The 27,328-nt window shown below is 39.5% G+C and overlaps 1 protein-coding gene across 1 annotated transcript in view; it reads left to right on the top strand.

The window, feature by feature from the left end:
* Positions 1 to 4,335: 4,335 nt before the first annotated feature.
* The window catches only part of DYTN (dystrotelin), a 66,872-nt gene continuing 43,879 nt past the window's right edge, over positions 4,336 to 27,328 (top strand). The window contains exons 1-8 of the mRNA XM_010386083.2: positions 4,336 to 4,471; positions 10,825 to 10,899; positions 13,892 to 14,093; positions 15,504 to 15,589; positions 16,473 to 16,573; positions 21,503 to 21,574; positions 21,828 to 21,991; positions 26,811 to 26,922. Of these exons, the coding sequence (XP_010384385.2) occupies positions 4,453 to 4,471; positions 10,825 to 10,899; positions 13,892 to 14,093; positions 15,504 to 15,589; positions 16,473 to 16,573; positions 21,503 to 21,574; positions 21,828 to 21,991; positions 26,811 to 26,922 (831 nt within the window). The 5' untranslated portion in view covers positions 4,336 to 4,452. The remainder of the gene's footprint in view (positions 4,472 to 10,824; positions 10,900 to 13,891; positions 14,094 to 15,503; positions 15,590 to 16,472; positions 16,574 to 21,502; positions 21,575 to 21,827; positions 21,992 to 26,810; positions 26,923 to 27,328) is intronic.

The following is a 27,328-nucleotide window of genomic DNA, read 5'->3' as shown; positions in this document are numbered from 1 at the left end:
CAAGTTTCAGTTTTTAAGAAACCAATATGTGATATTAATATGTTTCAAAAAGAAAATAATAAATTAGCTATCATTGGATGTCATTCTAACTTTTCAAAGCTGATTTTATTATGGGACATTCTAGAGTGAGTCTGCGCCCACTTATCAGAGTTGTTTTAAGTGTATCTGTTGGGACCTGAACACTCAGATATTTCAGCTCTCCAGGTGCTTCTCATGAAGTAAAATACCTATGCTTGGAGTTCAAACATTTTTGAAAGACATGTTAAAATTGATTCCTATATTAGTTCATTCTCAAACCCCAGACTGGGTAATTTATAAAGGAAAGACGTTTAATGAACTCACAGTTCCACACGGCTGGAGAGGCCTCACAATCATGGCGAAGGCAATGGAAGAGGAAAGGCATATCTTACACGGTGGCAGGCAAGAGAGCTTGTGCAGGGAAACTTCCATTTATAAAACCATCAGATCGCATGAGACTTATTCACTACCATGAGAACAGTATAGGGGAAACAGCCCCCATGATTCAATTTCTCCACCCAGCCCTGCCCTTGACACATGGGGATTATTACAACTGAAGGTGAGATTTGGGTGGGGACACAGCCAAACTATATCAACTCCCTACCTTTTCAACAGCTTGAAGTCATTAATGGTGAAGTTGTAATACATTTGGTTCAGGTGACATCACCTTTTAAAAATCCTAATAGGATTAGAACAAATTCATTTTTAATCTAAACTTCTTTAGAAATAAGATGTTTTCAGATTATACTTAAATTTAAGAGGAATTGTACATTCATAACAAATTATTACTATCCTTTCCAAGACCTGCATTATATTTAATGCCTTTTAAAAATGTGTAACCACATCTCTGTGTTTATGAAAGAATAAAATGACTTCAGTTCCACTCCTAGATCACTCCTATCTGAGTTGGTTTGGAAGGTGGCGGTTATGTGGGACATGGAGCCCTTCTGACTGCTTGCTGCTCTCTGTGATATACCCTCCTCTCAATAGCACCCAGAAGTTTTACCTGCCTCTCCTACACATGAAGCTGATATGAAAATGGCCCTTTGAAATAAGAGATGTGGGAGTAGCCTTAAATTATTCAGGATCTTTATTGTTAATGAATGTGCTTCTGCGAGCCCTTAAAAATAGTGCAGCCTCAGAGATTACTGTTTTGCATACAATTGCTAGACAGCCAGAACAAGAAATCAACTCTGCATAGGAATGCTATATCTGGAAACCTGATTTTACTCAGCTTCTGTCTTCCAGAACTGCTGAGTCATAATTATGGAGGTTCGACTAGAAGGCTTCTCTGGGGAAACTAAGAAAGGTAAGGACCTGGCGTGGAGGCAGATAAATCATATATTCAACTGTCCTGTTGACTGGCCAGGAGGCTGCACGCTTCTAGGCCTACCTGGGAACTTCAGGAATTTCTACACCAAGAAGAGTTCCAAACTGATTTCTCATGCTACAACTTTTCTAAAAAATCATATTTGAATTTTTATGAATTTATATGGAAACTTGCTAGGTTTTGGGAAGTCTTAGATTACCACTATTGCTATTATTATTATTATTATTGAGACAGAGTCTTGCTCTGTCACTCAGGCTGGAGTGCAGTGGTACATCTCGGCTCACTGCAACCTCTGCCTCCCGGCTTCAAGCAATTCTCCTGCCTCAGCCTCCTGAGCAACTGGGATTACAGGCGCCCACCACCACGCCCGGCAAATGTTTGCATTTTTAGTAAAGATGGGGTTTCACCATGTTGGCCAGGCTGGTCTCAAACTCCTAACCTCAGGTGATCTGCCTCCCTCAGCCTCCCAAAGTGCTGGGATTACAGGTGTGAGAGCCACTGTTCCTGGCCGCTGTTATATTTTTAAAGAATGAAAGTAATCAGATTTTTCTTTAACTTTGCTTTTTGTAAAATGTTATTTATCTGCCCAAATAACTTGTGCTCTAATCCATTCATTCATTAGAAGGGCGGTAAAGTATTATTTAAATTTAATTATCATATAACTTCTAAAATCAGTTTTAAACTACCCATGATAACACAGGTAGTTATGTACCCATGTTACATCTTTTTCTGAGAACTAATAAGCCTTTTCTTATACCATAACCCATTCTTTTTGTTGAAAATGAATATATATATATAATATTAGACACACACACAGACTTCAAAAGTTCATGGAAAAATGGAATTAAAAGATAAAAATAAAAACAAATTTATTTTTCAGCATAAGCCTTATCAAGTTCAAGACACTTTTGTAAGTGATAATACCAGCCATTTAGTCCATCCTTAAAGAATCGAGGGTACTGAGAATTTAACCATGTCAGTGTAGTCCTTTTGACATTATTAACTGAAGAAAACTAGGTGCCCTTTAAAGATTTTTTAAAATTAGGAAACAAAAAGAAGAGAGAAGGAGCCAAATCAGAATTGTAAGGTGGATCCCTAATGATTTCTCTTCAAATCACTTGCAAAATTGTCCTTATGTGATGACAAGAATGAGCAGAAGCAGTGTCATGGAGGACTCGCTGGTGAGGCTGTCCTGGGTATTTTTCGCTAAAGCTTTGGCTAACTTTCTCAAAACACTCTCATCATAAGCAGATGTTATTGTTCTTTTGGCCCTTCAACAAGCAAAATACCTGGAACATCCCGAAAACTGTTGCCAGAACCTTTTTTCTTGATAGGTCTGCTTTTGCTTTGACTGGACCACTTCCATTTCTTGGTAGCCATTGCTTCGATTGTACTATGTCTTCAGGATTATACTGGCAAAGCCATGTTTCATCTCTTGTTACAATTCTTCAAAGAAAGGCTCCAGAATCTTGGTCCCACATGTTTAAAATTTCCATTGACTCTGCTTTTGTCTGTAACTGATCTATGTGTAATGGTTTTGACACCCTTCTAGTAGAAAGCTAGCACAACTTCAATTTTTCAGTTAGAATTGTGTGAGCTCAATCAGCTTACACAATTCTATCTATGGAGTTGGCTATTGTTTCTTCTGTTGTTTGTCCTCTTAAATTATAGCATTCACTTTTCTTTAAAGAAAAACTTCATTTCTATCTTGCAAATTGATGTGGATGGTCTGTTGCTGTGGGTTTCATCTTCCACATCATCTCATCCCTTCTCAAAATGAGTTCTCTCTCTGTGAACTACTGATTTCTTTTGTCTTCTCTTTTTTTAAAATTTTATTTTATTTTAAGTACTGGGATACATGTGTAGGGCGTGCAGGTTTGGTACACAGGTAAATGTGTGCCATGGTGATTTGCTGCACCTATCAGCCCAACACTTGGGTATTAAGTCCTATATACATTAGCTATTCATCCTGATGCTTTCCCTCTTCCTCACCCCCAACAGGCCCCAGTGTGTGATGTTCCCCTCCCTGTGTCCATGTGCTCTCATTGTTCAGCTCCCACTTATAAGTGAAAACATGCAGTCTTTGGTTTTCTGTTCCTGTGTTAGTATGCTGAGGATAATGGCTTCCAGCTCCACCCATGTTCCTGCAAAGGACATGATCTTGTTCCTTTATATGGCTGCATAGTATTCCATGGTGTAAACTACTGATTTATTTGGGGGCATCGTCCCCATACGGCATTGTCCCCATAAACTTTTTGTAAAGCATCAATTATTTCACTATTTTACCACCCGAGCTTCACCATAAATTTGACATTTGTTCTTGCTTCCATTTTAGCAGAATTCATGTTGCTCTAAGAGCTATTTTCAAACTGATACCTTATCCTTCTTAGTGCTTCAGACTAAAGCCTGTTTAGACATGCTTCAACATGCTAGTGTGAGTTCATTTTGGTACAAAAAAACATTTTGAAATCCTTGCCTAATTTTTTCAAAGTATACATTTTCCACAAACCTTTCATGTGTGTGTGTTGTTTGAACAATAGTTGCAACATGAAACAATTAACAAAGGTAGCTAATTGACTACTCTTTTAAAAATTATTAACAGAATCCTATGTATACATATACATAATGTATGTATATATGCATATATGTGACAAATTGATAGCTTTTGTTAGAAATTTAATATGTAGAATTATTTAGCATAGTGTCATTAGAAATTTAAGAATTGAGAGTTTCAAATTTTGTTCTTAAAGTTCAAGCAAATTGAATCATCTTAAAGTAAGAATACAGTCCACTCTTAAAATTATAATGCCTCAAAGGCTCTAAGTCATCACGGTATTAGTTTCAGGAGCTGTTCTCAGTTTTCTGAGAAGCGTGGCCAGTATCGAGAGCCTCTACTTCTATGTTTCTCCTTGCTTTTTCCTCCCGAGATATTTCAGTCTCCTTGAACACTTTGCAGTCACTTTCCACAGGTAAAACGATTTGTTTAGTTGCCTTTTTGTTCCCCTGGCCTCATTCCTCTGCTGCAAAACCTTCTGCTTAAAATACTGGTTCATTTCTAGTTACAGGGACCCAACCGCCATCTGTCATTCCAAGAAATTTGTGAAATGGATCCAGATAAACAAGGTGAGTATTATTGTCAAGTTTCTGAGCATAGTTTGTAAACAGAAAAATTAGGCACAGATGTTATATTTTCAGACCTCTGATTTGAAGGAGAGTAAACATTTGGCAAATTTCTGGCTGAAAAGAAACTGTTATTTGATTAAAGTGGCTTTCTCTCTCTTCTAAACAGAAATCCACCATGTACTGAAGAATATTTGGTCTATTGTCTCAAAAGCACCAAAAATAATCTAACAAAAGACTTGATGTCAGCATAATTACATTTGAATTACTATTCAAATACACAGAAACTATTACCTTAGTTTTATGTATATTCATAGTTTACTATTAAAATGAACTTATCATATATATTTTAATGTCATGGGTAAGTTCACAGTACTGTGTGGTTCAAGTTGGGAGAAAGGCCTCATGGTTGTCACTATATGAAAATTTTATAAGTGGATATGGAGAAACTAGTTCCCCTTTCTTCTAACTTCGCTGAATGCCAAGAACTGATCTGTGGCATTTCTATTGCTGGATCTATTTGCAGCCTTACTCCCCTAACCGAAATCTACATTGTTACCTTGCTTGTTTTATATGAAATTCTGTACAATCCCTAGTTGTTTATCTAAAACAACATTATAAATGATTCCAATACCTTTGGGTTTTCCAAATTTGGGCTCTCATATTAATATGCTTTACACAAAGCAGTAGGTAATCCATTCAACTCTCAATTTACTTTTTCTAAGACAATGTGTCTCAAAATTAGCACACATCAGAATCACCTGAAAGGTTTGTTAATATGCTGCAAAGTTTGTGATTCTGTGGGTCTGGGGAAGAGTCCAGGAATGTGCATTTCTAACAGGTTCCCAGGTGACCTGATGCTGCTGACTTGGGACCACACTCTGAGGACCACTGGCCTAAAGCATCTATTTTGGATCATCAAAGTAGATGATGGACATTTGAAAGAATTGTATTACATCCACCTTAGTATCTGTGGAAAATAAATATATTGATGGAGCTAAGCAAAAACAAGAATCCCGGTCAAAAGATATTTCCCAATCATTTTGCTTCCATGAACAAGAACATGTAGCTTGTGTTACTATTTCTTTAAGCATCTAAAACTACTTTGTTCATAGCTTTGGGCGTGATACATTTGGTAATTTCTTCCTTTCTTGAGTTTGTTTTTTTTGTTGTTGTTGTTTTTTTGTATCATCAGAAAAAAAATGGAAGTTAGCCTTTAGGAAGTGGGTCTGGTGTTGGCTTACCTGGCCTCCTCATTCATTTTCCATGTTGCACTGTATCACAGCTTGCTGTGTTATGCTGCATAACTTCATCAGATGACGCTGCAAAGCATAACTTGACAGGAGAGTGATGGCCAGATGGTAGAGCAGCTACAGAGTTGCTCCTCCACCGATAGCAGCATCTGGGAACTTGCAGAGCCCCTTGTCTGCTGATTCTCTGTATCTGCTTGGTGCATCTGAGAGGAACCAGGGCACAAACACTGGCCAGTTTCCAGAGGAAAGAAATGTTGGGCATTACACTGTGGTAAATTATTTCCACCCTATTATGCCTACTCTCAATTTGTTTTTTTTTCTCCAGACATAGGACAGAGGAATTTCTGACATCTCCCATTCTCTAACATTGTTGTCTTATCTGAAAACTAAGCATTTTTAAAGCCTAAGGAAATGGTGAATAACAAAAGATTTAGAGCAAATTGTAGTTTATTATTTTTTTATTTTTTATGTTTGCACCTCTTGAAAAAGAAAGGAAAACATGTAGAGGGTTTTTAAACCACTTCTCTTGTTTGGGTGACAATGTTTAGGCACAGCCCGCTTCACCTGAGATAGGGATCTTTAATTCATGATCATATGCTGACTGTTGGATCAATATATATTCAGAGAGAGGCCTGTGGCATGCTCTCACTACTTTGGGATGGCTCTGGCCTGGTTCAGCACTGTAATCCCCTTTGTGGCTCCGCATAGTGCCTGGCACTCAGTATCTTATGTGTAACAGCTAGGACTTTACCCCACAACACTCAAGGGCAAGAAACATCATTTCCTAAATCAAAATCAAGTCACTGTACCTTGATATGAAATTTAGGCTAAGTATGGGAGGGAACTATCCCTGGGAGACAGAAAGCTCTAAGGCTGCTACCTTGAACCTTGGTCAGGGCCCTGATTGAAGTCCACTGTGACCAACACTTGTGATGCTCTCTGCCATTGGCTTTGTATTCCACTTGAAGACATGGGACTCCATATCAAGACTGGACACAGAAGTCCTCATCACGCCTGTGGCTGGCCTCCCTGGCTACACCATGCAGCCATCCCTCCACTCAGGGGTCTGCTAGGAAGGGTAGCCCTGGAAACACCTCCTAAACCCAGTCAGACATTTCCCAGCTTCTTGTCCAGGCATCAGCCTCTCTCCACCTCCAGGAAAATTCCAGATTAATTCTTTCATGGGCCTGTCCATCTTTTCATATGAAGCCCTGAGTGGAGGTGACTTTAAGAGTGGCCCTTATGTGGTGGCTCACGCCTGTAATCCCAGCACTTTGGGAGGCTGAGGCCCGCAGATCACGAGGTCAGGAGATTGAGACCATCCTGGCTAACACGGTGAAACCCCATCTCTATTAAAAATACAAAAAAAAAAAAAAAAATTATCCGGGCGTGGCAGTGTGCCCCTGTAGCCCCAACTACTCAGGAGGCTGAGGCAGGAGAATGGCGTGAACCCAGGAGTCGGAGCTTGCAGCAAGCAGAGATCGTGCCACTGCACTCCAGCCTGGATGACAGAGAGAGACTCCGTCTCAAAAAAAAAAAAAAAAGAGTGGCCCTTAAACACAGAGACATTGTTAGATCTCCCAGAGAAGTGAAAACAGCTTAGACTTACAGGATGAACACAGAAACATTGCCTTTCCATTATTTAAATTCTCCCCCTTGCTGCAAGAACAAGACAAAAATGAATGTTACCACAAGTTACCTTGCCACATATGTTTGAATCAAAGAAATACACCAAGAAGTTCCTTGTTTCATTTTTGCTCAGGGCCTATTCCAAGGCTGGAGACTCACTGTCTCACTGTGTCTGTCTTACTCTCTTCCTTTGCCTGTCTGTCTGTCTCTCTCTCTCTCTCTCTCTCTCTGTCTCTCTCTCTCTCTTTCAGTTTGTTTCTAGGCTGTGTTTCTAGTCACAAAACTCCCCAGCACACCCTGCTAACACCTTATTGCCTGAGTTTTATGTTAATCAGCTAACATTACATTTGAAAGTAGTTTCATTTTCCTCAGGACTTCTTCCTCTGGGCATCATATTTATACAAGTAAGTCTTGGCCTCAGAGCTTGCTTGTGTGTGAAATCCTTGCCTCAGAATGAGTGTTTCTGGGTGTAAACTCTAATTGGAATTCGTTACCACCGGAAATACTGGAGATGCACTGCTGCTTGGCAGTTCTTTCCAAAGTGTTTGACTGATTTCCTCTTTCACCCTTCACTATCACCGTGCAAATCTTCACTATTCCTCAAGTTTTCTACCCCACCACCTCCTCCTAACTCTAAATGTGTGAACATGCCCCCAACTTTACAAAGAAAACAGAAGCTCTCAGACATGGCCATTTCCCCAGCCCATCGTCTCCTTTTATAAGTCCTTTCAGGGAACGAGAGACGGCTTCTTACCAAAGCTAATTCCTTCACCTGTGCGTTTTCCTCCCCTCTCTACTGCAGCGATGGGAGCAGTTAGCAATACTTCAGCGATTGTGGCAGCAAACTTACCTCAAAGAGGCTATTTACCTTATAAAGTTACTAACCCAAACAAGAGATCTACCGTGCAGCATGGTGACTATAGTTAATAACAATGTATTATATTGTTCAAAATTGCTAAGAGAATAGATTTTAAATAGTCTTACCACAAAAAATAAATATGTGACATAATATATATGTTAATTAGCTTGATGTAGCCATTCCAAGAGATATACATATTTTGAAACATGCTGTGCATGATTAATATATACAATATTTGTCAATTAAAACAAATGAAAATAAATTAAATAACCAAAGGAAGAACTAGCTTTCCTGGGCTGGGACACTGTCACCAGGAAGCAATTTTTCTCCATCTCTAAGTTCATCTCTGCTCACCTTTGTGTGTTGATTTCATTCTCAATGAAAATGAGAAAATATGGCAAGCTGTGCTACAGTGCAACATGGAAAATGAATGAGGAGCCCAGGTAAGCCAACACTAGACCCACTTCCTAAAGGCTAACTTTCACATTTTTATACAACCTGACAAGAGAGTGATTGCTGCTCCAATCTATAATTCCAAATTCAAGTCCAGAAAAAAAAAAGTCTGCTTCCCTGATAACTTGAACCAAGAGTCCTTGAACCCAGATTCATTGGAACATTCCTCACCTGACTTTGGTGTGTACCTACCTCTGGGGAGTGCGATGGTGCTCTCATCGATGGGCTGGACCTGGGCCACGTGCCCCCATGGAAGTGGGAGAGTTGCAGTTGACACTACTGGCATTTCATGGACTCAGATTAGGGGAGGTGGTTCGCCTGAAGAAAGAAAAATGGATGCTGGGTGGCTAGGGGAACAAGTGCCCTCTGAGAGGGACTTTGCTACATCGTATACTACCTGGATTCCCTACTTCCTGAGTCCTCAACCCCACTCTGTCTCTCCTGGCTCCTCCTCCCTGACCTATACGTACATTCTGGAATTTCTCCTGCCTTTGAAAACCAATTTCGATTTGATGTGTTGTTCTAGCTGTGGCTCTCTTGTCTTCCCTTCACATTATAAGATCTTGAAAAAGTTGTCTGGTTGTATGTTTTCTCCTCACCTTACACTCACTGCTCAATCCTCTGCAATTGGATTTTGACCCCCATGACTCCACTGAAACCGCTGTCACAAAGACCTTCAATAATCAAACTAGTCATAAAAAGCAGAAGCAATAAATTCCCTTTATACCAGTAGTTTTCAAACTTTCGTTTGCATCAGATTTACCCCCAGGGCCTGCTAAGACTCAGGTTGTCCCCTAGATTCTCACCCCTAGATTCTGGTGTCAGAGACTTCTTAGATTTTTGTTAGAAATTGTTTTTCTCCCAAGTTCCCAGGCGATGCTGCTGCTGCTGCTGGTCCAGGAACTGTACTTTAAGGTCCACTGGTTTATACCACAATAATCAGTTAGAACACGCCATTTTAACTGCCTAAAACAAACTAAGCTATTAATGTGTATGATCTTATATAGCTGTATTGAATAACATTAAAGATAATATGACTAAATAGGGAGATCTACTCTATAGTTATTTTTTCTAGATATGAACACTGATCACTTCAGTCAAGCAACAGAAAGCTCTATTGTAATGTTGTTATAATCTCTTAAATTAAATAACAATCGAATTTGGACCAATGGAAAAAATTTAAAATTGTGGGTCCTTAAGAAAGGTAAGAGAAACAATTTAGGAAGTATATTGCCTATACTTTCTTATTTAAAATGTGCAAATACCCTTTGAGGAATGCACTGTAATTCCCATTCATCTGATGAAGAAACTGAAGATCAAAAGTAACTCATTTTAAGAAAAATGAAGGAACAGAACTAAGTATAGCTGGCTCCAGAGCTCTCTCCCCTCCTCTACACTGTGAAATGGGCAAATACACACTCAGTGCCTAGAAGGGCTCAGGAATGCTCGCTCTTGTTGTACTGCTATTGCTGGTGGTAACTCTCAAAAGAAGGTATATTAATAATTCTTTTTCTTATTATAAAAATAGCATATACTTTTTATAGAAAATTTAGGTGATACTGAGTAGAGAGAAAATAACCGTGAACACTAATAATTCAAGCACTCAGAGATGTCCACTGTTACCAGTTTGGTGGATGGTACTAGAAGTTAAGCTCCACAAGGGTGGCCATCTTTATCTGCCTAGTTGAATGCTATATTTCAAGGGCCTAGAATCATGCCAGGGCCATATAGTAAGGGCTCAATAAATATTGGCTAAATGTATGAATAGATGGATAGCTTTGGGGTCTTTTTCATTTATGCATAAATACATGTGTCCACGTATAACTAGAATATATTTGTAAACTGGAATTTATATTTTACATGTAGTTTTTTTATCCTGTTTGTTTCAAAGGCCATTGACTTTTTATATAAAAAGTGGACAGATTGATGGAGTATTCCCCACTTTTTGGTGGACTGAGAAGGTGAAGTAGGTTCACCCATAGCCCTAGAATAATGTAAGTCTATTATTATTTGTTTACAGAAAGAAAAAAGAGCTCTAAACCTTAATTTCCTCACCTGCAAAATAAAGTAAGCTTATCTGATCTCTAGGATTTCCTTCCAGGATGTGGGATTTATATAATGAGACAGTTCTTTATTCATAATATTTTATGTTTTCTTTACAGATGCTCTTAATAGTATTGAGAATTACATTTACAGAACAGCCTTCAAATTACGATCAGTGCAAACTCTGTGCCAGTGTAAGTATAGGCTCTCCTGAAATATTTGAAATAATCTGAGCTTGATATGTGATGTAAAATTCATAGAGAAAACAAACACTTCCCCCATGCAGTGGACTGCTGGATTCTGGAAGTCTGGATTTGTGCATTTAGCCCATTCGCAACAGAGAAGGTGGAGGGATGGGAAAACATTGCGTGCTTGCAACCCATGTGTAGTTTTGCTGATGAGCGATAGAAATGACTGTGGATGAGGATTTTTAATTTTTTAAATATTTTCTCCCCCTGGCTTCTTCTAGAAAATGTTTTTGGTTTCCTTTTCAGGATACCAATATGGACACAAAATAAAATTACAAAAAAAAGGTAGTTTCAAATCTGTACTTTTAGATTTAAGCATAAAAATGCAAAATTCCATCTACCACATAAGATTTGCGTTTTCAAGTTGTACCTGTAATCTATATATGAACATGCAAAAGTAGGTACAAATGAATAAATAACCCATGGACCATGAATTTTAAAATTATCTCGAGAATTCCCTGAGAACTGTCCCTTTTGCATTAAATTTATATCTGATTGAATGTATGGTTTTCTTTTCTTTTCTCATACTGTTATCTAGGCAAAATAAGGTAAAATGTAGTAAAAACATGTATCCTGTGAAAATTTTCCAAGGTGGAAAATAAACTGGATCCAAGCTATGAAAAACACCAGGCATTCAGCATGTCTACAGTTATTGATTTCTCACTGCATGAAAGAAAAATCACTTCATGTAAAATGATTTCTGAAATTTATCATATCAGACCTAAGTTATGTTATATATGTGACATTTCTACTGAAGGCTGACATTTTAAAATATTTTTCCTCCTGCCTAAAAAGTTACATAGAGCAGTGGTTTTCAAATTGGGCTTCACAAAGTACATGTGAATGTGGGGTAGGGCACAAAAGAGTTAGCCAGGTGGGAAGAGGAGTTGCAAGCAGGGTGGGAAGATTTGGAGACCACATCCTCAACAGAAACAGCTCCATCCTTCTCTATTTTCTTTACTGTGTTTCCTTGTGTGTGTGTGTCTGTGTGTAAGTTGGGGGGGTCTCACTCTGTCACCCAGGCTGGAGTGCAGTGGCGAGATCTCAGTTCACTGCAACCCCTGCCTTCCAGGCTCAAGCCATCCTCCCACCTCAACCTCCCAAGTAGCTGAGACCACAGGCGTGCACTACCACACCCTGCTAATTTTTTGTATTTTTAGTAGAGACAGGTGTTTCGCCATGTTGCCCAGGCTGGTCTTGAACTCCTGAGCTCAACTGATCTGCCCATGTTGGCCTCCCAAAGTGCTGGAATTATAGACATCAGCTACCATGCCTGGCCTCATGCCATGTTTCTGTATCAGGTTCCTTTGAAGAAGAAATTTTTGGTTTTAAAAACAGTTTTATGTAGATTACTGCTCTAGATAAAGAAACTCATAACTATTATTTATTATTCCAGGAACAAACAAAAGGCTAAAAATATTTCCCCAATTACGCTATTTTCCTTGAGAATTTCTCTCTCAGAGAAAGTTAGCAGCAATTGTTCACATGTCCCCATCATGAACGCCTGAGTATGTACCACAGTGTAATTTGAGGATGCACAGTTTTCAACATTTTGTTATCTCTGGCATCAGAAACAGTGAATATAAATAATACTCATGGGAAATATTAACAACACACAAAATCAGTGGTTGAAAAATGTTACCTAGAAAAGATATCCAAACAAAAATTTAAAAACAGAAAATCCCAAACACCAAGATAAAGCATAACATGAGCTCCAAATAGGAAGATCTGGAACACATCGCTGTATAAATCTTGTGGTGAGATTAATGGACACCACTATTATCTGGTTTGGTGTAATATAGAACTCTCAGCAGGAGATGAAATCAGCCTGTGTTCAGAATGCCTGGCTCAGGTGACAGGTTTTAATGATAAAAGAGTTTACAGCCTTCACCACCTGCAGCCAGGTTTTTATTTAAGTCACATTCTGAAACTTGCTCCTCTGTTCCTTAGACTCTCCCCTTAAAAGCAATATCAGAGAACAAATAAAATTTTTTATTATACTTGCTAGATTTCTTATCTGAGGTTGATTTACAAAGTAGAGAGAAATCCAGGGTTTTATGATTTCACAGGCTGAAGTGTTTTAAATGCCAGGAGCTCTTGGCGCTGTTGACATCCCCACCTCTCAGATGGCGCCAGTGGCTGTTTATTAATTTTATCTGTCATCCTCTCTCTGCAAGAAGCTATGGGGTTAGCTCTATTACATTCTTGTTTCTATTCATTGCCTTGTAAAAATTTTAGGAGAAGGTGGTCAAAAAATATTCAGTATAAGAAATAAACCATTATTTTTTGTAAGCTGCTGTAGTTTTATTAAGTGCCTTCTCTAGATAATAATACTGATGGAACCAAGATTGTTAAAAGTGATATTACTGAGTTGCGGAATTCTCAGACTCTTTAGCCTAAAGATCTTTATAGAAGAGTAAACTGCTCTTTTATAAAGATCACTGTTTTTTATTTAACTATGGCAATTGCTTTTTAACACACCATATTGCTTCTGAAGCCAGGCTGCAGACAAGAAAAACTATATTTGAACAGGAAAGGTAAATTTATTCAATCCACTTAATGAAGAGTATAAAAATGTTTTCCCCAACTTTTCATCACCGTGTCATAACTTTCTTGGAAAGCGTATTTTTCATTTCTCACTTCCCTTTTTAACTTCTTTCTATAAAACAACATCCTCGAAACCGTACTGTAATAATGTTACAACTATGCTTTACTAACAGATGCACTTTTCCAAAATCAAATGAATCGGTAGACTAGTAACGCCTGAATTATGCACAAGGAATATATGTCCAAATAGTAGTCATATTTCATTCCCCTTAAAAGAAAATAGCGACCATAAAAAGTTCTTAATTATAAAACAGTAAATGACATTTGCTTCATTTGAAGTCTTTTGTTCCCATCAGAAAATAAGGCTCAATTCTTCATTTGCTTCCTACAGTGGACTTGATTGACAGCTCCCGGATTCAGCAGGTCCTACTGCATCCAAGTTTCTGGGAAGCTCGCAAGCGCTCCCTTTCTGTGCAGCAGCTTTCTCAGACACTCCAAGAGCTGTTTCAGAAGGCCAGGGAGGAAAACCCAGGGCAGGTGCATCCCAGAGCTCCCGAACTCACTCTGAGCCTTCTCACGACAATGTGCAACAGGTAAGGGTGTGGATGTCGTGCTGTGACCTCAAAGGCAATGTTTAGTTGCCAGTGGTCATTTACCATTTGGTGCTGGCTGATATTTGCTTGAGGTTTGATATATAAGAAGCCTTCTTTGTTTTTCACTGATTTATTCCTCAGGAGTAGAACAAAGGAGTAAATGCCCATTGGCTTTACGAATATAAATGACTCATGGATAGCAAAAAGAGGGGGAGAATTCCACATTATTCTTTCCTTCATACAAATTCATTCCTACTCCAGAGAAGCATACACACCTTTTGCTAGGGCGTTTTCACTTCTATACATACATGTGAAAAGCGACACTTGATTCTTGTTACTGCTAGCTTCTTTGCTCATTTCTTTGTAAACTATTATCAATTTTTTATTTAGCTAGAATAAGGGTGAAAATACTGTGCATGGATGAGTAACTTATAAACCAGTGTAGACCATGTCAAAGGGCTGATTACATATGCTCTGAAGTCAATAGTTCTGCTAGTGTGTGGTAGGGGTGGGTGTGTTTTTTGAGCTGTAAGGTTTCAATTCCTCTGCCCCCTCCTCAATTTGGTTTACCTTATATATCCTTGACTCAGTAGACTTCATCCTTTAGAATAAACTTTTCAAAAATCATAGTGAATTCAAAACATTTGGAAAATAGAGGAAAAAAGTAAAGAAGAAGAAATACATTATTACCCATCAGCCTGCCTCCCAGAAGCAAGCACCGTTTTAACCACTGGGCAAATTCCTTACGGTTATTTCCTTTTCTAGTTTTTGTTTTGTTTTGTTTTGTTTTAAATTTTTTTAACTGCCAAAACAATACACATACACATTCTCAAGTTATTTTTTCATTTCAGCTTCCTTAAACGTTAAGCTTTTGACTGTCATTTCTATTATCTGTGCGTGTCTCTAACAATTCCCCCGCCTTTGAGAAATTGTTTAGTAGGTTTGTAAACTAGCCAGCAAGTGGGCAAGGATGATTAGGCTCTGAGTGAGGGCCTGTGAACTAGATTTTTTTTTTTTTTTTTTGCATAAATATTTCCTCCTTTGCCTGCCTTTGGTCCTTCCTTGTCTCTGTTGCTTGGTTTCCAGGCAACTGAGGCCTGAGGAAGTGATGCTATCTGCTCCATAAAGACAGGGTTTATCCCTGCATCCCTGGTGCCTGGTACAGTGCTTAGCACAGAGGAGGCATCCAATACATACTTTGGAGTGAATGCAGGAACACATAAATGACTGGTGAAATACGTTAATTCCATGTTCTGTTCTGGTAAATTCTAGGTATAGGATAAGAGGCCAAAAAAGCTAGAACTTAGAGCATCATGTCAAAAATGCCTATTAATAGTTATGGTTTTTATCATCCATGACACCAAAAGTAACCCTGGCCCCCCATTCTTGTCTCTGTTTGTCACCGTGCAGCACAGGAACAGGTTTTCTCCAGCTTATGCCTGCAGCCGCTGCCCTAATAACCCTCTCAGGAGACAGCCCTCTTACGAAATACCGAGGTAACATGCGGAGGACTACGGGTGTTCTAAAGTGCAGTGAGCCCCAAATCCCCAACCTGGTATTCTGTATCCCCACCACAAGGCCTTCTTCTTCAGCATGTACTCAGCATGGCTTGTGTGTTTATTGAAGAAAAATATTTACCATTTGAGGAATTTGGAATTTTTCAAAATTTACACTTCCTAATTACTTAGTTGTTCTTGAAATTTATTTCTTTAGGGATTACCTAGACACCCGTAATCATTGTTGGTTTGAAGCCTGGGAGGATTCTCACATTTCTGTTTACCAACCTCATGATCTTCATCCTAGATTCACTGAATGATCAAGAGGTTGAAATGTGAATGGATTTCCATTAGTTATCAAATTATGGCTATTACAAAATCGATAGTGACCGGGCGCGGTGGCTCATGCCTGTAATCCCAGCACTTTGGGAAGTCGAGGCAGGCGGATCACCCGAGGTTGGGAGTTCGAGACCAGCCTGACCAACATGGAGAAACCCCGTCTCTACTAAAAATACAAAAAATTAGCTGGGCATGGTGGCGCACGCCTGTAATCCCAGCTACTCTGGAGGCAGAGGCAAGAGAATCACTTGAACCCAGGAGGCAGAGGTTGCGGTGAACTGAGATCGTGCCATTGCACTCTAACCTGGGCAACAGGAGTGAAACTCCGTCTCAAAAACAAACACACACACACACACACACACACACACACACACATAAAAACATAGTTTTGGAGGCCTTCAAAATAGTGAGCCAATAATCAAGAACATAACTTTCCCTTCTCTTTCCTTTCATAGCCACAAAGAGACTGCTACTTCAAAGCAAGTACTCTTCAAAGATACATTGCAAGTATTCATTTTAAAGATTTTTCCTCCTACATGTCTAGCTCTTTTTCAGCTCTACGCAGAAAATAGCAGGGGAGGTTATGATTCTGGGCCACGCATGACGCGAAGGGTTTTGAGAAAACTACTAACAGATCTACAGCAGGTAAATCCCTAATACTTAAGAACTGTACATTTGTTTCAGTTAATTTGCCACACTTATTATTAAAGAATCTGATGTATTCAGTGTCAAGTCTATCTTTATATATATCTCCATGCAAGCTCTCTCCTCCATAGCCATTGCTGTTACTTGAGTATAACTTAACTTATACTCATAAGGTTATGAGTAGAAGGTTATGAATTATACTCATACTCATGAGGCTAAAGCTAATGGGGTCTATAGATAAGAATTATTTGCATTGCTATAAGTTTGCTACAAGTTAACTTTACTCTCTATAGAATTGTAAAATAGCCTCGCAAAGACAATGATGTATCTCTCTATAGGTACAGATAATCACCACTGAAAACATATCCAATAGTCTCTTTTGCTTATTCCAAAGTGTTTTAATTTTTCCTTATGCTCCTATACCTTTTTCACTCGTACGTATTAAAATCTGTGCCTGACATGCACTAAGTTCTCCATGCCTGACTTCCGCATTTCTATCTACCCACTTGATAGAAATTGCCTATCCTTTCACTTGACAGACACTACTTGTCTTTCAATATCACTCAATTATTTGTCACCTCCCTACTCAAAACTTCTTTGACTTCCTATGCATAATTTTGTTGTAGCACTTGTCAAATTGTGGTAGATACTTCCCCACTGGACTATTTCATTTTTATATCTCCAGTGCCTTGAACAGTGCCTGATACTAAAAGACATCCAAAAAATGCTTAAAGAATGCATAGATGGAGTGCCACGTCAAGTACTCAAAATTATTTCCATCATTTCCTGTGCTTTAGAAATGTGTAAATTTGATTTGGTTTTTATTCTTACTAGGCAAGGGAATTTAACCTCCTCAAAGATGTTTTGTAAATGTTGAAATGAAGTAAATTGGTGTAACCAAGCAAGAACTTCTGCAAAAGGATTAAACAGGCTCTGGATTGTCTTGCGTGTAGATGCTGTTGTCCTGCTGTACCTTTCCCTTGTTTTGAAGGATATCTCCATTCTTCCAGCTCCTACAAAATCCCCACACTAGATGTTTTGGACTGTAACAACTTAGGAACTTTCTGTCATTTTTTTCCTGGGTCTGGACCAAGAATTCTGAACTGAGGATAGCCATGATGGGAGCAGGGAGGGATAAGGAGAAAGATAATAAAAATCTCTAGGACAGGGAGTATGGATTGGAAAAACCTATTCAAAATTATCTTTGCTTTGATTTGGTTTTAATATTAAAATTTTGTGTTCATGATGATCACAATAATTAATATTTAACTTAAATTCCAAACATCATTTAAGATATTTATTTCTTAAATGGAGCAATGATTTTTTTTTTTTTTAATTTGTAAGGTTAGAATATCAGGCATAGATACTTCCAAGCTGTCCTGGTAGTTGCAGCAGTCACATAGATCCCACCACCAAATGTTCTGCTGATTCTAAGGCATTTCTCCGGGAGCCACCATAAGTTGCAGGCTCACTTCCACCCATCTCATATCACAAGACTTGAGTTGATGGGGGCCTGATTTATGCAATCAGACTGGTGAGACTAGATAGGTGCTTAGAAGCAGATGTGATGAAAGGGGATGGACTGAGGGACATTTTCCTTTTAGAGAATTCTTTGCGCTCTCCTGACTACTTGGTCCAACAGGCTCTAAAAATCTGCCCTTGTCTCAGGCTCAACTGAGGTCAATGAGCTGCTGAACTAGAAGCTCCCGCAGCACTCCGCCCCTACCCACACCCCAGTCATTAGTATGCTCTTGAGAAGGTCTTAGGAAGGCAGAGATTTGCACAGAAATGATCATCCCATTGACTGCTATTATGGACTCAGAAATGGATTCCCAGAGAAAATTCCAGGCCCCACTACATGATTCGAATCCTCCCCTAAGCATCGTAATGATCACTTCAAGTGGTGTCTGCCTGTGCAGGTGTGCCATCTAGCCATGTTTAATTCTTCCTAGAGCACCTGCAAAAAATTAGCTACTTGGGCCATTCATCCACAAAATCTTTATGCACATCTTTATAGGCAAAAATGTAGGTTGAAAACCCACTACAGAAGTGAATTTTCTTTGTACTTGTGTTAGAATCACAGAGCTGGTGAGAGTCATCCTATGTTATCCACCCACCTTATTTTACAAATGAAGTAAAACTCCTTTCCCAGAGCTCAAGGACATCAGAGGAGGGTGAATGTTGAATCAGCAACACAGTCTAAATAAGTGTTTCAGTTAGTTCATCAGCACTCCAAGCCAAAAGATGGGTAATGAGTTATGCTTTCAGACAAAGGCTAAATAACATAGGGAGTAGTTACTTACATTCAACTGGCGACAGGATTATTATCAATTTAAAGTACAAGCCATCTTGTCACTATTACGCAAATGTTTGTTGACTTCTGCCTGGCTAATTGTCAGCAAAGAGGTTCTGAGTGCCACTTTCCTGATTAGAAGAACGTTTATTCGAGTTGATGGACTCAGCAGGAGGGTCTCTAAGATTACTTCTGAGCTTGCGGGCAATGCCTGCTGACAGCCTGTGCTGTAGAAGACATCAGATGTGAAATTAGGACCCGTGACCAAATGGGAATAAATGGAGGTGACAGGTACATGTATCTGTGCATATAGATGATGTCAGAGCCAAGTCCCTGGCCATCTTGGCAGTCACAAAAGGTTCTTAGTGCCTTAATTGAACGCCTTATGGTGACTGTGGCTGAAAGGTGGAAACTACTGAGTGTGGTGGCACAGATTGAGCCGTTGAAATACATGTAAGGTCGGGCTGTGACAAAGCTTCATGGAAACTCCTCAAGAAAGAGTAAGAGTCCTGGAGTGAGACCCCAATTCTGTTGCTAACTTGCTTTTTTGACCTTCAGCAGAATATCAAATCTCAACTACTCTTTGCTTTATTTCTTGAAAACTATTTAATTGATAATCAGAAACTGTATATATTCAAGGTGTACAACATGATGTTTTGAGATAGATATACATTGTATAGTGATTATCACAATCAAATTAATTAACCCATCTGTCACCACCATCATTACCGTCTTGTGGGGGTGGGGGGTTTGAGGACACTTCAAACCTGCTCTTGCACCAATTTTCTTTTTTTCTTTCTTTTTTTTTTTTTTTTTTTGAGATGGAGTCTCACTCTGTCACCCAGGCTGGAGTGCAGTGGTGCGATCTCGGCTCACTGCAACCTCTGCCTCCCGGATTCAAGCAATTCTCCTGCCTCAGCCTCCCAAGTAGCTGGGATTACAGGATGTGCCACCATGCCCAGCTAATTTTTTTGTATTTTTAGTAGACACGAGGCTTCACCATATTGGCCAGACTGGTCTTGAACTCCTGACCTTGTTTGTGATCCACCCACCTCGACCTCCCAAAGTGCTGGGATTACAGGCATGAGCCACCGTGCCTGGCCTCAGTTTTCAAGTAAACAATACAGTACTATTACTAGTAGCCATGCTGCAATTAGATCCCCAGAATTTATTCATCTTATAACTGAAAGTTTCTACCCTTTAATCAACACCTTCTCATTTATCCCTGTCCTCAGCCCCTGGCATATTCACTATTCTTCTCTTTCTACGAATTCAATGTTTTTAGATTCCACAGGTAAGTGGGATTATGCAGTATTTGTCTTTCTGTGCCTGGCTTATTTCATTTCGCATATTGTCCTCTAGGTTCAATTCATGTTGCTGCAGATGACACAATTCCCTTCTTTCCTAAGGCTGAGTACTATTCCGCTGTATATTACGTACCACATTTTTTATTCCATTCATCTGTCAATGGATACTTAGATGGTTCCAGAAACGTGGCTATTATGAAGAGTGCTACAGTGAACATGGGAGTGCAGATGTCTCTTTGACAAACTGATTTCCTTTCCTTTCATCCCTTGCTTTCAACATAGGTAGTGATTGCCACTCTACCTCAGAAATTGGCATTTCTTAAATGACATAATATGAAAGTGTTTGGAAAGGTTTTTCTCAAAGCCACTCTAAGCTTTTCCAAAGGTAGTGAGTTATCTCAGTAGATTGTTTACAGTCAGTTACAGATTGAACTTCTTGATCTGCTCTTTCCTGCTTCTCACTACTGCACTTGACTAGTCTTAAAAATATGCATATATATAATAGCAAAGACTTGGAACCAACCCAAATGCCCATCAGTGATAGACTGGATAAAGAAAATGTGGCACATATACACCATGGAATACTATGCAGCCATAAAAAAGGATGAGTTCATGTCCTTTTCAGGGACATGGATGAAGCTGGAAACCACCATTCTCAGCAAACTAACACAGGAACAGAAAACCAAACACTGCATGTTCTCTCATAAGTGGTAGTTGAACAATGAGAACACATGGACACCGGGAGAGAAACATCATACACTGGGGTCTGTCAAGGGGTGGGGCAAAGGGAAGGGAGAGCATTAGGACAAATACCTAATGCATGCAGGGCTTAAAAACCTAGACAGGTTGACAGGTGCAGCAAACCACCATGGCACATGTATATCATGTAACAAACCTGCATGTTCCGCACATGTATCCCAGAACTTAAAGTAAAAAAAAAAAAGGTATATATATTCTAAAACTCTAAACTTTAAGACAGTATTATTGTTAATTTCATTTCATATGTGAAAAAAGGCAAAGAAAGGTTAAAATAATTTGGAATCACGAGAAAATAAAACAGAAGGAAGCAGTTTATCACCCCATTGGCAGACTTCCTTCCCTTACCCTCCTCCCTCCTCCCTTTCCCACTTGCTTATTCATTGTCTTAACCCAAACATTGCACAAAACCTATGCATTGCTTTGTTCTCTTGGATTGAGACAGTTCACCTGGTCTCAGATACCAAATACCTGTGACTGCACGGCCGTGAGCACCAGCTCTCAGCCCTGCTGCTCCCGGAGACGACATATTTCTCCACTTTCTAACAGCTAAGATGAGGTTGTCTCTTGCAGATCCCAACTGTTGTGGGAGAGAGTCGTGCTCTGTGCCCTGTGGAAAGTGCCACCCGCAGCTGTTTCCAAGGGGTGAGTGCCTTGCAAATGTCCCTGGAGATGGGGACAGACATGGTGCATTGGGATAGTTTGCTGACTGATTTACATTACAGACCTATTATTACTCCACACAGCATCTCAGATAACTGAATTTAGGAGGTAGTCTCACCTCCAGCTTTTCCTATGATAAACTTCTTCAGCAGAGCTGACAGAATTGGAGTCAGAAAAGAAAATGAAAATATCAAGTCATGCCTAAAAACACATCTAGGGTGCCACTGTTTTTCAGGTGTTGAGCCCAGCAATCAAAGAAGAGAAATTCCTGTCTTGGGTCCAATCTGAGCCTTCCATCCTCCTGTGGCTCCCGACCTGCCACCGGTTATCAGCTGCTGAAAGAGTCACTCACCCTGCTCGGTGTACCATCTGCAGGACTTTCCCAATCACGGGACTCAGGTACAGCCATCAGCAGCATTTCTCGGATTATCATTCTCCGTAGGGTTCTCAGTTGGAGCTGCATCCCTTCAGATTCTTTTTGGGGTCCTCCTTGCACATCTGAAATTCAGTTGACTTTTTTGGCTCAATGATTTCCTGGCAGGAGGCATCCTGGTTGATAATAAATTGTCTTTTATCTTCTATAATGGATGAAATATTAAATTCTTCCACTGATGCATAATGTGACTAATAGACATTTTCTTCCTCTAAGGGGAACACATTTTGTCTTTGTTTTGTTTTGTTTTAGAGACAGGGTCTCTGTCACGCAGGCTGGAGTGCACTGGCACTATCATAGCTCACTGCAGCTTCAAACTCCTAAACTCAAGTCATCCTTGCAGCTCAGCCTCCTGGGTAGCTGGGAGTACAGACACAGGCCACCATGCCCAGCTAATTTTCTATTTTTTGTAGAGACGGGATCCTATTGTGTTACCCATGCTGGTCTCCAACTCCTGCTCTTAAGTGATCCTCCTGCCTCAGCCTCCCAAAGCATTGGGTTTCAAGTGTGAGCCACTGCACCTGGCCTGTCTTTTGTTCCAAAGAAACCTTTTAAGTATTGAGCCATCCATCGTCATCATCATCCTAACAACACTACTTTTGTTAACTGTTAGACAAATGCCAAGCTGAGCAGTTCCCATGGGCCATTTCATTTAAAATGTGTTGTAAGCCTATGCAAAGGGTTGTATTATTATCCCCAATTTGCAGAGAAGTTAAATAACCTACATGATTAGCAAGCCGCAGAGGCTGGCAGCCTAAATCCAGAGTCTCTGCTCTGCAGCCATGATGCTCTGCTGCCTCCCTGTGCAGACAACTGCAAATGAGCCTCATGCTCACACAGATGATCAGCATTCATGAGAGCAACTCAGGCCTGATCTTCTCTCCACCTGGAGCTAAAAGCAGATTAGAGAGCTAGATTTGGAGGTGGGAGATGCAAATATTTCCATAGCTTTGAGGAGAACAGTCAAAATCCCATCCTGGAGAAAGAGTGTTATAGGTCTCCCATAAATAAAACCATAAGGAAGTTAAATAGGTTATCATTAAAGCTTGGGAGAAGAGAAAGAAACCACCAGGTGTAGGCCAGGCATGGAAGATGCCATTATTCACGATGAGTGAACAGGGGCCGGGAATGTGGGAAGACTAGAGCTATGGGACATCAGGCAGCTAAATACAAGGCAAAACTGAGGGTGCCCGGAAGGAGAAGGGGACAAGAGGCCTCAGGCCTCAGCTCCTGCTCACTTTGTTCCTTTTCCTTTCCCATGCTTTCTGACCCTAGCTAACCCAGAACTGAAATATGCTCCCCATGGAGATAAACTAGGTCTGCTTGGTACACCAAAAAACTGGAGATCTGGTTTTAATTTTGCCAAGAAAATGAATTGGGTTTGCAGAGAATTTGCAAGACACAGTAAAACTTCATTCATAAAAATTCTGCAAGTAACTGAACTTTAGACAATAACACATATAAATGAACAGGACTGTTGGAAACCAAGCAAGCAGGGACAAGGAAATCTTCTTACAAAAATGAAAAATAAATTATTTATATTGGACAATGGGGAAATCTGAATATGATTTACCACGTTATGAATACATTATAATCATTTAACCAATAAGCAAGTATTAGTTAAGGAGTTACTGCCAGTCCTGCCCTAGGTCAAGTACAAGATTAACTTTGCAATTATATAAAACACAACTTTTACGTCGACATATTTTTCAAAATTATTATATGTAACATAAAGCAGATACTATTTGTATTCTATAGATGATAAAATTTGAGTCTCAAAGAATTTGAGTGACTTACTTAAGCCGCCCCTAAAAATGGCAAAGGCTAGAGGCCAAGAAATGCTATACCTCACATATCTGTTGAGAATGAGAACAGAATTTCTTTAAAATGCCTCCATGTAAACCATCTTTCCTCTTATACACCCAAGGCAATAAACAGGTGTCCTATATACAAAGAGCTGGGAGACCTGGGCAAGGTATTTAACCTCTATGGACCTCAGTTTTGGGTTTTTTGTTTTTTGTTTTGTTTTGGTTTTAGTAAAATTCAGCAGGGTAGAACAAATGATGTCTGAGACTTCTTTAGCTCTAAACTTCTGATTCTATTAACCATTGCCTGGATATATTATAATCTTAGCTTTAAACTTGTGTTTTGGGATCTCAAAAAAACTCAACTAGTAGCTTTGGTTTCTTGGGAGAAGAAGAAAGTTATGTTAGAGGAGAAGCACTTGCAGATGTGCAGGTAGCAGGAAGAGGACAAAGATTTGGCCTTCTAAAGAAAAAGAAGGTGCAAAGACCATAGAGTGGCCCTAATCCAAGATTTAAATTCTGGAAGGACATGTGACATTTTTGCTCTGTGATAGCCATGGAAGGTTGAAATGAAATTGGGGAAAAACCTGGGTTCTATATTGGTAAAAACATCAACAACGGGCCAATCTCATTACCCCCCACAATAACCATTCTCATACACCTGTAGGTAGTTGCAGAGCACAGAGGAACAAATTTAAGGATAGATCAGCTTATTATCCTAGATAAGCCAGTCACAGCCGTCTAGTTAATGCTTGATAAAGCAGCCAGCATGGATGGCTCATCAAATAATCCTTATAACAATAGTTTATTATGTTGTACACTTCGTTGAAAAAGTGAATGTCTTCCCATTAATGTATGTTAAACAACTTTTAAAGTTTTCCAAAAATTTTGCAAGGCCAGGAGGATAGGGTTTGCTAGCTCCATTTTTCCTTAGTTGAAGAAACTAAGTCATATATCCAACTTCATTCAATTAACGTTCATTGAAAAACCTACCATGCACCAGGCATTCTCCTAAACTTAAGTGAGCTTAAGTTTCCAATTCAACTATTAGAACTGCTATAAGTAGTAATGATGGTACGTGAATTCAAACTCAGGGCTCCTGCCTTGAGGAGTGGTGGTCTATTCTAGAATAGTGTGGTCTATTCTAGTGGTTAAAATGGCAGGCCATCAATTCAGATAGTAACCTGGGACTCAAAATCTTCTACTACTTACTAAGTAGTTGTGTAACTTTGTGCAAGTTACATAAACTCTCTTTAGTTCCATTTCCTCATCTGCAGAATGAGAGTAATTGTGAGAATACCTGACAGAATTTCCATGGGGATTAACTGGGTCAACACATGTACACTGCCTGCACATAGAACACGCACAAAAATGCTAGCTGCTATTATATCATCCCACACTATTTATTAATATCCTGCCATGGGACTCAGGGTTGGAAGTACAGCAGTGAACAAAGGTAGCTGAGGGGCGATCTCAAGGTATTTACATTCTCTTGCTCTGCCTCTAAATGACATGGATCAAACCATCAAACCTTCTGCCATCTGGCCTCAGAAGCTTTCCAAGGTTTTTTCCTGCTGTTATTCAGGGCAATTAGCAGGTCTGATAGATTCAATGCCCTCTAAACCCTTCTTACTTATCCCAATCTTCGTTGCCTTATTCCTCCTCTTCTTTCTACTTGGGATTTCTTTTGCTTTAATCTCCAGCCCAGCTTTCCATGTATAGCATGAGTCTCACTTTCCAGACCACACCAGCCCATAGGGCTCTCCCTCTGCCTCCCTGCTATAACCCTCTGCTCCATGCCTCTCATTGGGCACTTAATCACACATTGCCTAATTCTGGAAGTTTCAACCTTCCATGTCAAAGTTTTGCCGCAAGATATGAAATTTAAGAGCACTGGAATCTTGTCATATTTCTTTTTTGTAACTTTTAAGATAGGGGTTGAAAACCCAGATGCTTCAGAGGCAAGGCAAGTGGTGTACATGAAGGAAATAGGACAGGTAGAGACTATGGCTAGCTCAGAACTGTATGTCCAGTCTAAAAGGAGTAGCTGCCGCCTGGTTCTCACCAACTATCACCATATGAGGACAGAGCTTTATACCTCACACACTGCAGTTAGAGAAGAGAATTTACATATCGGGGAAAAATGTATAGCTCCCTGTTATTTTGTAGACAAACAACATGGTCCCACTCAAATATCCTTAAAAGTTACTAACTGATGTTTGCTAGGTCTCACTAGCTCCCCACTAACATCGCAATAGTTTCCTGAGTATTATGGGACACCCCTCCTAACCAGAGTGTGTCAAGACTCTCTCCTCTCCTTCTGACTACAAAGGCATTTAAGGTTGTCATTTCTCATCAGGAAAAAATCTCCAATGTTGATGGGTCCAGAAACTTGGGTGTGGTGAGGAATTCCCCTCCTCCACTTACGTCTTTCCTACATACAGACTCCTATAAAATGATGAGTGCTTATTTTTAAATCTGTTATCTATGGCTTAATTTTCCCCAACACCATGCAGGAATACAGGCCCAATATTATCATATCCTCCAAAAGTTTAAGGAAAGCCAAAATTTGATTTTATTGAAATCTATTTTTTAAACTTAGCTATTAAATTCAAAGCATTTGAGTCCATTGTGCAGCTGCACAAAACATGGCTGCAGATTTAAGGGTTTATCCTAAAGGTTGTAGTGCACAGCACCCTGCATGTAGAAGGCACTTCGTATTTTGGGAAATAAATCAGACCTCTATACCATAGCGTATGCGGCATTAATATAATGCCATTTGAAAATACTTTAAAATGAAGATTTATTTGAGTAAATAAATGCATTAGAGTCATTTAATAATCCTATAGTTTAGGAGAAACTTTACACTGATTTGGTAGTTCGGACATCTTCTGTATATTTTAGGGTGCTCATTCTCCACCTGGATTTTTTTTTTCTCATCTACCAGTGATGTAAGCTATGCTTCTATTTTAATTGGCAGATACCGCTGTCTGAAGTGTCTCAACTTCGACATCTGCCAGATGTGTTTCTTATCTGGTCTTCACAGCAAGTCCCATCAGAAGTCTCATCCTGTCGTTGAGCACTGTGTTCAGGTAATATTTAATGTCACATACTAAACTATTCATTAATCAATTCAGTATAAGCTATTGCTGTGAAAAAATCTTTCCCTCCAGTGAAACCACAGATTCTGCTCCTGTCATACATTACAATATTTAAGACTAAGCAAGTGGCAAACTCCACCTTAAATATCTCTCAATATAAGTATGCTTTCTTCACGTTGTACATCTCAATGAAAGTTTTTGGGCACAAGAAAAGTCCAGAGTTCAGTCTACAGTAATTGATCAGATACTCTGGACTAGAAAATGTCAGTGAAGAGTTAGAGGGAGAAGCTTTGGAAATGAGTACAGATGGAAAAGAGATGGGCTCTGGTGTGGCAAAAATGATGCAGCAAGACTTCTAGTTACTAACATATTTTTGGAGAATTTTTCTTTTTTAACA

The sequence above is a fragment of the Rhinopithecus roxellana genome, chromosome 14 (assembly GCF_007565055.1).
Source record: "Rhinopithecus roxellana isolate Shanxi Qingling chromosome 14, ASM756505v1, whole genome shotgun sequence".
Classification (NCBI taxonomy): Eukaryota; Metazoa; Chordata; class Mammalia; order Primates; family Cercopithecidae; genus Rhinopithecus; species Rhinopithecus roxellana.
This window is presented reverse-complemented; position numbering and strand designations above follow the sequence as displayed.